Source organism: Macrobrachium nipponense, chromosome 13, assembly GCF_015104395.2.
Source record: "Macrobrachium nipponense isolate FS-2020 chromosome 13, ASM1510439v2, whole genome shotgun sequence".
Taxonomy (NCBI): domain Eukaryota; kingdom Metazoa; phylum Arthropoda; class Malacostraca; order Decapoda; family Palaemonidae; genus Macrobrachium; species Macrobrachium nipponense.
The window spans coordinates 2,475,809-2,489,342 of record NC_087206.1 but is presented as its reverse complement, the minus strand read 5'-3'; the positions used below and the strand labels follow the sequence as shown (position 1 = coordinate 2,489,342).

Genomic DNA, 13,534 nt, shown 5'->3' with positions numbered 1-13,534 from the left:
TCTGAAATATAGAATTTTCTCTCTATATTTTGGCGTTTTTATGGGATCCTTTTGTTAGATTTATTTTATCTTTAAAATAAGTGGGCTCTTCTTTCTGTATTTCTCACTGCCTTCTGTAGCGTCTTGCTCATGGATCCCATATTCTTTGGAAGCTTGAATTTCAAGTCAATGATCCCTAACTGGGCCTGTCCCTACGAATATAGTACGTCTACTGAATATTATTATTCAAAGCAAACTCTTAATCACATGAGTCAATAAAATGGAAAAGTAAATCCACAGCAGTATGTCTCTTTGATTTTGTTATTTAAAATACAAATAACAAAATCAAACAAGACATACTATTGTGAAATTTATTTTTCCAATATTATTATTAGAAATAATGATAAAATAAACAAAAGAAAAATATAATTATGAAGGCGTATAAACCACTCAACAAAGAATGTAGTTGTGTTGCAAACGAAAGGGTCATAAAACCACAGCAATTTTGTGGCAGCGAACGAGGCACTTCATCATGGCATCGGGGAAGTAATTATCATTGGCTCCCTTTTCCATGAAATGTTTTTGCGTAATATTTCCTGTCAATATTCCACCCCTGTCCTGCTATTCACGTCTGATTCCCTCAGAATGACGCCGAATCGAATCCTGTATTGAACGGGTATTTTCAGAGCAGCCAGACGAATATTATGGACGGTAGGCTAGTACTTTTAAATCGATGACATCTGCTGTTCAAAAGTGAATTGGAAAAGGAATTTGTATAGCAGATATAACTGAGTATTGAATTGGCTGGATGCATACACACACACACACACACACACACACACACACACATATATATATATATATAATATATATATATATTATATATATATATATATATATATATACATATATATGTGTGTGTGTGTGTGTGTGTGTGTGTGTGAATGAATTTTCCTATTAAAACAGGATACGTCTCAAGTATAAAAGACCCATTTAAAACTATAGTCCTTAGATTTAAACCAGAGTGGCTTTAATGGGCCTTTTGTACTATATATTTTATATATTATATATATATAATACTATATATATATATATAGTATATTATATTATATAATATATATGTATATATGTAATGTATATTCGTATTTTATATATTATATATATATATATATTATTATTATATAATATATATATTATCAGCATTTAGTTTCTCGTATTCGCACATTAGATTTGCCTTGTTCCAATGATGACAGTCTTAATCAGTCGCCTTCCACAGTAACTGACAGCCTGTCTGATGCCACATGCAAGAGTTCGTGGGACCCGAAAAGTAATGTGTAAATCTAAGGCAAAATTTCCGATTGGCCAGAGGGGTGATAAGTCAGTGGATTAGCGGATTACGTACCAAAACAACGGCTTTTCTCTCTCTCTCTCTCTCTCTCTCTCTCTCTCTCTCTCTCTCAATTGTATATGTATATCTCTCTCTATTTTGGTTATACCTTATTCTCTCTCTCTCTCTCTCTCTCTCTATCAAATATATATATATATATATATATAATATATATAATATATATATATATATATATCTAATGTCTTATCGCTTGGCGATAGACTTTTTGTTCTTCTTACGGCTGTTATCCGTAAGTAATGTTTTGGTTCCTCTCATCTCCCTTGGATATCTTAGTAGAGAGGTTCTTTCTTGTCTAGAGGAGATGATTCAAACAGGCTAGTTGAACAAGTTAACAACTTTATTCTGTAACTCCATACTAGGAGATGCAGCTCGGTCGGACGACCGATATGTTTGATAGTTGGCGTGGAACTGCCATTCTAAAGCATCGCGTTCGATAGCGGAACATTAGCTATCTCAAGCAATTCATATACACCATACGTAGTTCGCCGCTCGGAAGTTACAAGTTTCCGGCGTAGGTTAACAGGTCAACCGCTTCCCATGGAAGTTGTTGTGCAAAGTTATCATAACATAAAAATGTTGAACAAAGCTTTGAGCTAGATCAGGCTACTGCAGACAACGCATAGCGTAATCTAAGGTCTGCTTTGGTCACGTAGAACCTCCTAATGCCATGACCCCAGGTCACTGGTTTATATATAATGTAATTCTTACATTAGGCTCGTCTGCTACCTATTCAAGCCTTGAATAACAAAAAAAAAAAATTACTTTAAACATTGTTCATAGGAGCGTGCTCGTAACATACTAAGTGATTAAATGCATAAAAAGATTCTGTTACATGACCCTTGTTGACATATTCATAAACAAAGATAAATGCATGGAAAATATAGATCCATGTTTGGTATAATAATGATTATGTACCCAAAACTAATAAAATGGTAAAAATCAAAACATGTATACATGATTAATATGATAACATGTAACCTGATTAAGAATAATGGTTACTAATAATGATTATAGCATGATCATGGATAATTGTTAAAGAGTACTTGTCATCTTTATAATAATACAATATAATTTGTATATAGTATACAATGTAATTCTGCAGAAATTCAATATATAGGGCTGATATTTTATTAGGTACCCGAAAAATACCTTTAGGATTGGAATACATTAATGTATAATATTGGGCTATAATGATTTATTAGGTGCCCTGGAGATACTTTAACTGTTCAAATGCAAAGGCGTGAGTCTTTCTTGTCCTACATTTTTGCCAGCATACGGACCGCTTTTCACACACAACAAACACAATTCAGACAATTCCCTAGGCACGAACTGAAGTGGCCAGGTTTCAGGCGGCCCTAAACGCAAACGACTTGAGTTTAACGGGTACGTCATCCAGACGGGCCAGTACGTTCCCTTGGAGATCCTTCTGTTTACGCCTCAGCCTACGCCAAGCAAAGATGTTGACGGCGATAACCAATATGGCCGTCACGCTGAACACGGCTAGCAGAATGTAGTAGCGAAGATGTTCTCCACCTGCTATAAGTCGATGACGCGTGGGTCATCTCAGCCAGTTGCGTCAGACGATGAGCTACTCGCGCGTTGTATGGGAGAGGTAGTGATGGGATGATTGTGGTAGCCCACGTGTAGTTCGCGAAATACGCCTTCTCACGTATTATCGTGTTGACCCTCTAACGGTATAGTTTGTAGATGTCCCCGTACAACCATCGGTCGCTACGAAGATAGGGGCATGGGCGGTGGATGTGTCCGGACACACGACGTCGAATCCGGCCTTATCATAACGGATCCAGGAACCATTATTCATCCTGTAATTGAATTTATTACCGTAAAAGGGATAAAGTTTCCCCAGACAACCTTCGCTTGTATGAGAGAGAGAGCCGTTTAGCACTATGTCTAACTCACATGAATCCGTTGATATAGGATAGAATTCAAAAGAGTCAGCTGTACAAATTTTATTATTCATGGCTTCTGAACAGTGAGTGAGTTTATCTAAGTCTTTAATGACTGTAAATGATTTCTTATCAGAAGAAATCAGTACATGCCCCGTTAAATTGGATATTACTGGATTTGAGTTATTCGTCATAAAAGTAGGAAACGGTGCTATTTTGTATGATTGCCAAGCATCGGAAGAATCAAAAGGAATTGTGATCATAATTCTATAATTTTCAACGCTGACTGATATTAGGCTATAATAGAATTCTACTTTATATGGGCATCTAATAAAGGAATATAACCTAGCTTCTCCCGTCCGTTTTCTAAAGTTAACGTCAGATCTTTAATAGGCATGAGGTGAGGATCGAACAACAGACACCCTTTTGTTGCTTAACGTAAATTGCTTCTTGTCTTCTTCTACGTAATCTTTTGACTTTTCAATAAAATGTGATATTTTCACACGGATATGATCTATTTTCGAACTATAGTAAGCTAAAGTAGCCAGCAAATGTTGAACTTCCATGACCTGATCGATATTATTTGAATGTTCATTAACGATATTCATTATTTGATTGATCGAAGATAACTGGCTGCGAAGTTCTGATAAGGCCAGTTCCGTTTTGTGTTGCAAAAAACTCAATTCTTTATTTTGATTATTTATCTTGAGGCGATTTGAGATTCCTAAGCCTAGATTCGCAACTGATCCTAAGATGTTTATAGTCCAGCTAGAATAAGCGGGTTGCGGCGTTCAAGAGTATTGTGCCGCACAGACCACATCAGCAGGTCACGAGCGAGTTCTTCTGCCTCGGCGGTTTTATTTTGTATGTCATAAGACAACATTTCTTTTCTGCGACGCTTATTGTTGAGCTAGTGAAATCTCTGAGTTAGCATGAAAATTACGTTCATGCATTTCCTTAAGGGAATACCAACCTCATCAGGTCATTCTTTAAGTTAAGGACGTCATCTTCAGGTAAGAAAATAGCATGCATATCTACTTCGATAATAATATTACTTGACACGATGAATACATCATCGATTCTCTCGATAATCGAGCCATGATTAAAAGCTATGTCTTTAGTCCTAGCGCTCTTTCCATACACAAAGATGTTCTGAATACACAATATCACTCCTAACAATAACAGATTCATTTTTGAAAACCTGCAATGAGTAAAACAGATGTAATAACTCGCGTAAAAGAATAGGTTTACATACAATATGATTAATAGATATATATATAATAATTATTATACAAGTTTCATAAATACAACCATTTTTTCCCTCACTCCATCTACCTTTCTTTAGATTCTGATATGTGCCAATGGGACTATTTTCACATCAGTGGGTTTGGATACATTTTGAACCCTAACTCTATTGGCCGTTAAATTTTCTAGTAAATGGTTAAACGGGCCTTCAAACTTAGGTGTCAGTTTATAATTTAAACCTTTACGCACGTATACTTGTATGTAATACTGATCGCCCCCCGGCATATGTTTCTAGTTGGGCTTAGCTATTTTATCATGATTTTTTTTCATTATTATCTGTGCTTCTTCTAAATTCTTACGAATTATATTATATCGACTTATGCTTGCATCCATAACATCCTTTAGAGGATTTGATAAATTAGTTGTAGGCTTTAAGATGTGGAAAGGCGTTCGGGCCGGGATACCGTATAGTGCCTCGTGCGGTGTCATTTTAATAGCACGTGATACGAGTGATTAAGTGTGCTTAGTACCGCAGGTATGGCAATGTCCCAGTTGGGATCTGCCCCCCTAAGGTGACCCTTAAAATGTTTAAAACCTTACGATTTGCCCTATCCACTAGCCCATTAGACTCTGGGTGATAGATCATGGTATTGATTTTTTTTCTTTATACAAAGGAATTCGCACAAGGAGTTAAGGAAATGATTATTATTGAACTCCCCGCCCGAGTCTGAGATAATGAGTGTGGAATTCCATGTTTACAAATGTAGCACTCGTAAAACTTCCTAGCGCACTCAACCGCGGTTTTTGTTTTAAGCGCTATAAGTTCTGTATATCGAGTCAAAGCGTCTATAATTACTAGGAGGTGCTTATTTCCTCTGTCTGACTCGTAAAATCCTGTTAATAAATCTAAATGTACTCTTTCAAAGGGTTGATTTGGCACGGGGGGTAAGCCCCTATGGCTGACAGGTGTCTTCGTGTGCCCTTTGTATTCTTGACAAGTGCGACAATTTGCTATGTGTTTTTTTATATCTCTAAGCATCGTATGCCAATAAAATAAGGATTTGGCTTTCTGTGACATCAAGGTATAACCCGGGTGTCCGTGCAGTGGATTTTCATGCAACCACTTTAAGACAGTGGGTATGAGTGAGATAGGCACCACCACCTGGTTGTTATTCAACTGCGGTGTGTTGCGGGTTTTCCTCGTCACAGATCTACACAGGATATTTTCCTGTATGGATATAATTCTGGCTGCTTATTAACTTTAGGTATCGTTTTTTCCTTCGGATTTCCGTTTTAACGCAATGATGATTTTTTCTATTTGCGGATCTTTTCTTTCTTTGTTCCGTCTGTAATAGTTCAGCACTCCAGCCCAGATCTTCCTGTTCGGATATAGTTTTAACAACGGGCATGGAGGTTGAGATATCTATTAATTCAGCTAATGGCTCGGTACAAGATGAAGAGGGGTTGCGTGATAATGCGTCAGCAATGATATTGCTTTCCCAGGTAAATACCCGATCCTCGCGCCAAAGTCCTGAATGATCATGTGCCACCGAGTTCGCTTGGGGCTGTGACTAAAGCCTTTAAAGAAGTCGGTTAGGGGCTTATGATCAGTGAGAACCTTGACGGGATAACCGTAGATTATGAATTTTAAAGTGCACGAGTGAATTAACAATAGCGAGCCCTTCCTTGTCTATTACTGCATATTTACTTTCGGAAGGTCTCAGTTTACGTGAATAAAAAGCTATAGGGAAAAACTGTCTATCATATTGTTGAAACAATACCCCCACCTACTCCTAGGGTCTGAGGCGTCTGTTGCTATGAAAAATTCCTTATTGAAGTCAGGAAATTTCAAGATAGGAGAACTACACAGTTCATCTTTCAATTTATCGAACGCCTGTTGATGAATTTCAGACCATACGAAATCTACGCCCTTTTTTATAAGATCGGTTAGGGGAGCGGCTATGATTGAGTAGTTGCGGATGAAGCGGCGATAGTACCGCTGCATCCTAAAAATTGCTGTATTCCCTTGACGTTAGTAGGTATCGGAAAGTTACGGATAGCCGACACCTTATCGTGGACGACTTTAAGACCTTCACTAGAAACCGTGAAACCTAGATAGACTAGTTCTGTTTTAAAAATTCACACTTACTATCTTTACCCTTAATTTATGCTGCCTTAACCTTTGTAACACTAACTCCAATTTACGTAAATGCTCTTCTAATGTGTTGGAAAAGATTACTAAGTCATCCATGTAGGCATGTAGGATATCTCCCAACAAGTCTCCAAACACGACGTTTATCATACGAGTAAAAAGTTTATAGGAGCACACGTAAACCAAAAGGCATACGCAAAAATTCATAATGTCCCCTGGCTGTGCTGAAGGCAGTGTATGGGATACTTTCTTGTTCCATCGGAATCTGATGAAATCCTTTTTAGTAAGTCTAGGCTGTGAAATATTTTATTCTGGCCTAGTAAAGATAGGATATCATCGGTACATGGTACTGGGAATCTGTCAGGGATTGTTTCTTCGTTTAAACGACGAAAATCTACGCATATCCGCCAAGTTCGATCTTTTTTCGGTACTACTATTAACGGAAAATTATAAGGGCTGTTTGATTTCCTAATGACTCCTTCCTTTAACATTTTACCTACTTCCTCTGTTATCTCATTCTGAAATTTCATAGGAAGTCTGTACGAAGGTACATAGATTACTTTCTGTTTGTCCTTGAGCCTGATTTGATGCTCTATGACATCCGTTTTTCCTAAGGTTCCATCCGTAGTGGAAAAAACATCATGATATTTAGTTAACAGATTCAAAAATTTCTGCTGAATTTCTTCTTCTTGAATATCTTTATTTTTGATTTTGTTCTTTATAGATTGCAAAAGGGTTTCATCCGCGACTGATTGAGCGTGATTTATCTCAGCTACGGTAAGAATGCGATGTTTTATAAACTTCGGCATCCAAGATATGTTGATTTTTGTGGATTACTAAAGTGATATTCAAATGATTACAGACTTCGATATTACATTGCTGTTGTGAGCCGACTGTATAAACGGCTTGTGTGACGGATAACGATAATCCGTGTGTTTTCAGAGTTTCGGAAAGGATTAATGTTTCAGATCCTGGCAAGGTTCTTTTTTACACGCACTAATATATTTGAAGTTACGTTAGGCTCGAGAGTTTGCGTGCAAGCTGATATTACGGGTGAGCGAGAGTTCTGTTGGGTTTGCCTGTATTATTTCTTGGTTCATGAGACAGGTGATTGGTTCCGTAATGTAAGTGACAACTCTGTCTGTCTCTTTATTATCTAAAACAGATTTTAGGGTATTAGAAGACCTATAGAATTTCCCTTTGATATACACGCCGTGTTTTGCAGGTGCTAAGATAATATTTTGATGCCCATGAACGGGTGGGTATCCGATAATACTGCGGGATACATATTAATGTTTTGTACAACGACAAAGGTATCAGCAAACGTGCGCTTACCGACCTTGTACTGTACATGAGTTACGCCCACACATTTAATTCATTATTCCCAATGCCTGAGAGCCTTATTCCGGACTTTTCTATAGGGAAATTTGAAAAGAGTAAATGATGAGTCCTTTAAATCCATTATATTACGTGGACTACCAGAATCAAAGAACAAAGTGAATGACTTATGGTCCAAATTTACTGCATGTAAGGTTGGTCGCAACTCGTTTTGACTAATAATTGCATGAATTTGTTGCAAATCTACGGGAACCTGCACAGATTTTTTTGATTCGGCCGTGTGTTTCATAGGAAAATCAATTGTGTCTCACAATGATCTGATAAATGATTAAACTGATTATTTGATACAAAGATGTTGATATTGATGACCCAACATCGCCTCTCTCTTGGAGTGAACTACGTGGTATTTGTTTTGTTTATCACACCCTGAAAATTCGCTTGCCCTTGCGAGTTTTCTGGCTAGGCGGCCCAGGAACAGAGGTACCTGAAGCACGATTGTTTGTTTCTGCTGTGTGCAGAATTTCCGTTTGGTTGTTTCTTCTTATAGTACTGAGGACCCTTCTTTTTATTTGCACTAGCAACTGGTTGCGTGTTTGTAGCGTTTGGCTGTTGATTCCTCGAGTAGCAACGGTTATATGAATGAGTTGAACTATTGTGTATTGAACAAAACGCGTCCGCAGTCTGAAATCATGTGACCTGGTCGTTTACAGTTATAACAAACCATCCCTGCAACTTGATTATTATTATGTACCACATTTACTTGTTGTGGCTTGTTCTCATTTTTTGCAAAAACTTGAATGAGCGAAGGATCTAGGTCGGTACATTTTAGACATGTGTTTTTTGATTTGTTTATACACATCTAATTCCGTACTGTCGGGCTGCAATTTTTTATCAAAACACCGTACTAACGCGTTCAGGCAACATTACAGTGATAGACGTAAGGTAGATCAAACGGATAAAATCTTTCACTTTGATTTTAGCACCCGCAACCCACCCGGAGTTACCTAAACTATCCTGATATTCATTTAGCCGGTCGGCAATTAGCGCCGCCCGCTCGACAACATTGAGCTGAGTCATGGAGGCTTGGTTAAGGATATTTCTCAATGCCAATACTACATCTAAAGCCTCTTCACCCCCATACACGGCAACGTAATCTTATTTTGAACTCGTCCATGTAAGCGCTTCTTGGAAGAAACCCCCTTAGATACGCACTTGCGTCGCCTTTAACAAAGTCAACGAAGCTCTTGGCCTCCTGTATTGTACTGCTGGGTCTGTGATGCTTTTTGCATTTAAATGAGCGTCTACAGATGAGATCCATGCCTCAACATTTTGAGGCAGGAACCCATTGACCCGACCTTGAAAAGGGACTATCGCTACCTCCAGCGCTAACGAGAGTCCACCACGTTGGGGTTGCCAGCCGGAGTGGTTGCCATTTCGGCTTTCACTTTTTTCTTATCAGTTCTATTCCTTGCAATCCTATCAAAATATCTATAAGAGTACACTCGACCACTACGTAAACGCATAAGCAATGTACTGTATAAGTGTGTTATAATAAAATAGGAAAATCCCCCAAAAGATACAAAATACAGATAATATGATAAAATATTATACGGAGAATTCCTGCAAGAAATGGTTAATGACAACTAGAAAAGAAAAAAAATTAATCTGCGGCGAGAACCTCGTAGTTGAAGATAGGTTCTGTAATGAAGGAAGATTAATATGGCGAACAACTCACCCCCAGAATACTGGACGATCGACTCTTGATGAACAACACTTCACTGAGGAAAAGACCTGAATAGATAAAAATGGTACTTAGCTCCAGATTATATTGCGAAGGATTGTTGACATGGGATGACGTCACAGTTCCTGTCCACGTCTCGCGTCGGAAGTCGTGATGACGTCACGGCCTTCTCTCGGTGCACGATGCGCGGTAGAGTCCAAGATTGATGACGTCACAGCCTCCGTCCTTGCTAGATCGGGTGATGTTCTCTGTGTTTGTTTTCTTCATTCCGTCGATGTTCGATGCCGCCCTCGTCCGGTGTAGATTCTCGAAGATAAGTGATAACAGTTGCTCAAACGTCAGTGTTAAATGCTTGTATTCCTCTCGATGAAGGACATAGTTGCGTCTTCATAAACTGTTGGCGTTGATTGACGATCCCGTTTTTCCTCGTTTTTTTTCGTTTGATGTTGAAGGTGGAAGTTAGTTCTTGTAGACCTTCGTCGGCTGATATGGGTCTTGTTAATTATGTTCTTCGTTTATTCGCTTGCCACCACTTCTAATGTTCTTATCGCTTGGCGATAGACTTTTTTGTTCTTCCCTTACGGCTGTTATCCGTAAGTAATGTTTTGGGTTCCTCTCATCTCCCTTGGATATCTTAATAGAGAGGTTCTTTCTTGTCTAGAGGAGATGATTCAAACAGGCTAGTTGAACAAGTTAACAACTTTATTCTGGTAACTCCATACTAGGAGATGCAGCTCGGTCGGACGACCGATATGTTTGATAGTTGGCGTGGAACTGCCATTCTAAAGCAACGCGTCGATAGCGGAACATTAGCTATCTCAGCAAATTCATAATAAAAACACATACGTAGTTCGCCGGCTCGGAAGTTACAAGTTTCCGGCGTAGGTTAACAGGTCAACCGCTTCCCCATGGAAGTTTGTTGTGCAAAGTTATCATAACATAAAAATGTTGACAAAGCTTTGAGCTAGATCAGGCTACTGCAGACAACGCATAGCGTAATCTAAGGTCTGCTTTGGTCACGTAGAACCCTCCTAATGCCATGACCCCAGGTCACTGGTTTATATATAATGTAATTCTTACTATATATATATATATATATATATATATATATATATATATATATATACATATATATATAATCATTTCTCTGAATTGTATATCCGATCTTTTTCTCTCTCTCTCTCTCTCTCTCTGTGAATATCATTTCTTCCCGAATTGTTTATCCGATTACTTCTCTCTCTCTCTCTCTCTCTCTCTCTCTCTCTCTCTCTCTCTCTCTCTATGCATCGCTTTACTAACCGCATGGGAAATGTCTTCACCATTAACATTCGCCCTTCTGCGTCATTATCATCAACATTCCCTCCTTCTGCTGTTATAAAATCCGTCGTCATTCCAACTCTTTACTAAAAGCTTTTATCTCGGTCAAGAGACCAACTCGTATAACAAGAAGTCTGGAGCGCCTCCTCCTTCTTCTTATAAGCCAGCTTTCGCAATGAATGTAGGATGAAATCCTTCCTGGTAGGCCCGCAGGACAGTGTCTATTTATCTTTCCTGACTGATCTTCGCCTATTAAGAACTGGGGATTAAAAAATCGAGGAGGTGAATTTTCGTACCGTACATGATTTGATACGATTCTTTCCGAGGACATCACATGCCTCTGCGAAGACGTGTGTTCCAAGGACATCACATGCCTCTGCGAAGACGCATGCAAAGAAATAAACAGAGTTTTCATGTTATGAATATTTATAAAAACATACGGAAGCTCTTGCCAAAGCCTCGAGTGAATATACAAAATATGTAAAGTGGAAAATATTTCTAAATTGCATTCTGACTGTCAGAGCGATGAAGATTTCTAAGCGCTTGCAAATTGTATCCTGACTGCCATTTCTGCCAAATGCTAACCATTTTGCACGTTATTTCTTAAATCCTTCTTCATCTTGACAGCGCCTCAGTGGCGTGATCGGTAAGGTCTTGTCCTGCCACCTCCGTGGCGCCGCGAGTTCGATTCTCGGGCATTTCCACTGAGGGGTTAGAGATGTGTCTTTCTGGTGAGAGAAGTTCACTCTCGAGACGTGGTTCGGAAGTCACGTCAACCCGTTGGTCCCGTTGCTGAATAAACTACTGGTTCCATGCACCATAAAAACACCACACAAATAAACAAACAAACAAACCCTCTTCCTCTTAAAGGCTTCATATCAAACAGCCTTTGCAGTTAAGCGGAGAGAGGGTGGATTTTTACACAATATTCATAACACTGGGTTAAATACTGAAGTAATTTCCTATTTGGTAAAAAAAAGTCGATAATTCTGATAAAACTTTAGGAAAAAACTCTTCGAAAAATGGACAGAATATTCAACACACAAGAGATTTTTTTTTTCTTCCATTATCTGATTAAGGAGAAGGTCTACTTAGTCACCCAAGGGGTGTGAAACTTTAAACCCGGGTGGTTGTCAAAGGTACGGAGTTCAAGTGTTTGGAAGAGAAAGAGAAAGACTGGTTATTTCAGTTCATTCAAATAATGTAAGGCTTAAGGAGGAGTTGTGACAGAGAGAGAGAGAGAGAGAGAGAGAGAGAGAGAGAGAGAGAGGAGAGAGAGAGAGAGGTTAATATGAGAGGATTTACTAGAAGTTACACAAAGAGCTTGAAAGGAATAGCAAGGCTTGTTCTAATATGTGAAGATTTACAAAAAGTTAACATAATCAGCTTAATAAGAAAAGCAGGCATTTTCTTTGCTTTAATCTGAGAAACTGAGCTTTTTCTTTTACTTTCATATAAGAAATTTGCTAGTTCTTTTACTTGCGTGTATTTCCATATTGCGTCATTCACCAGACAGATTATATAGGTAGGAAAACTTAATACAAAAATAACGTTTAGTGAAATTGTCATTTATTTCTGTATCCAAATTTACATCACGCAGCAATCAATTCGTCCCTGTTTTGACGAACTGGCGTAACCCATTTTCTTTTAAGTTTTTAAGTTTTTCAACCAAATTCACTGTTTTCGATACTCTTTAACATCGAAACTTCAGCTGCCTGCGTGTTGCCACATCTTCAGACAAAACATCCTCGAAAGATGAGCTAAATAGAAGCTCTGAATAATATCATCAAATTCTTTGAAATCAATTTTCTGAGACTGGGGGTCAGAATTTTTGTTTCTTTCACACGACACCAGGTGGCACTGAGTCACGGGTCGTTTTCAGTTAGTGACTCGTCGTCGAGTGCTGTTAGGAACAAGTTCGTTTCGTCACCTGGCGAGCAATCTTTAAAATACTTTTTTCCTAAATTGATCACGTCCCTTCCTTCCCGACATGTGGCCAAAACCACCTGGCTATGGAAACGGAACTCTTCCACGATCCATTTGAGTTGACAGTCGCATACCAGTGGATTGCCTGCGCGGGAAAAGTTTACAATTTTATGTTTTGTGCAAAATCAGTTTCATTATAAAATAAAAAAAACTTCCAATAGTGATATTTTAAGGATATTGGGTACAGTAAAATAGCTTTTTTATGGTAAAAACACATCCAGTTAATAGTTTAAGATACGGGATACATTAAAAATTATTTTCATTACGATAAAAAGGCTTCCAATAAATATTTTAAGATAAATAACTCAGAAAAAATTATTTTTATTATGAAAATAACAATAAATATTTCAAGATACTAGACATATTAGAATAATTTTTATCTTAAACAAAGGACTTCCATGAATATTTGAGGATATTGGACATACTAAAATCATTTTAATTAAAGGAAACGTGCTGGACAC

General features: G+C 38.2%; 1 protein-coding gene across 1 annotated transcript in view; it reads right to left on the bottom strand.

Moving 5' to 3' along the window:
* Positions 1-12,634: 12,634 nt before the first annotated feature.
* The window catches only part of LOC135225555 (oplophorus-luciferin 2-monooxygenase non-catalytic subunit-like), a 5,437-nt gene continuing 4,537 nt past the window's right edge, over positions 12,635-13,534 (bottom strand). Inside the window, exon 5 of the mRNA XM_064264824.1 lies at positions 12,635-13,158. Within this exon, the coding sequence (XP_064120894.1) occupies positions 12,953-13,158 (206 nt within the window). The 3' untranslated portion in view covers positions 12,635-12,952. The remainder of the gene's footprint in view (positions 13,159-13,534) is intronic.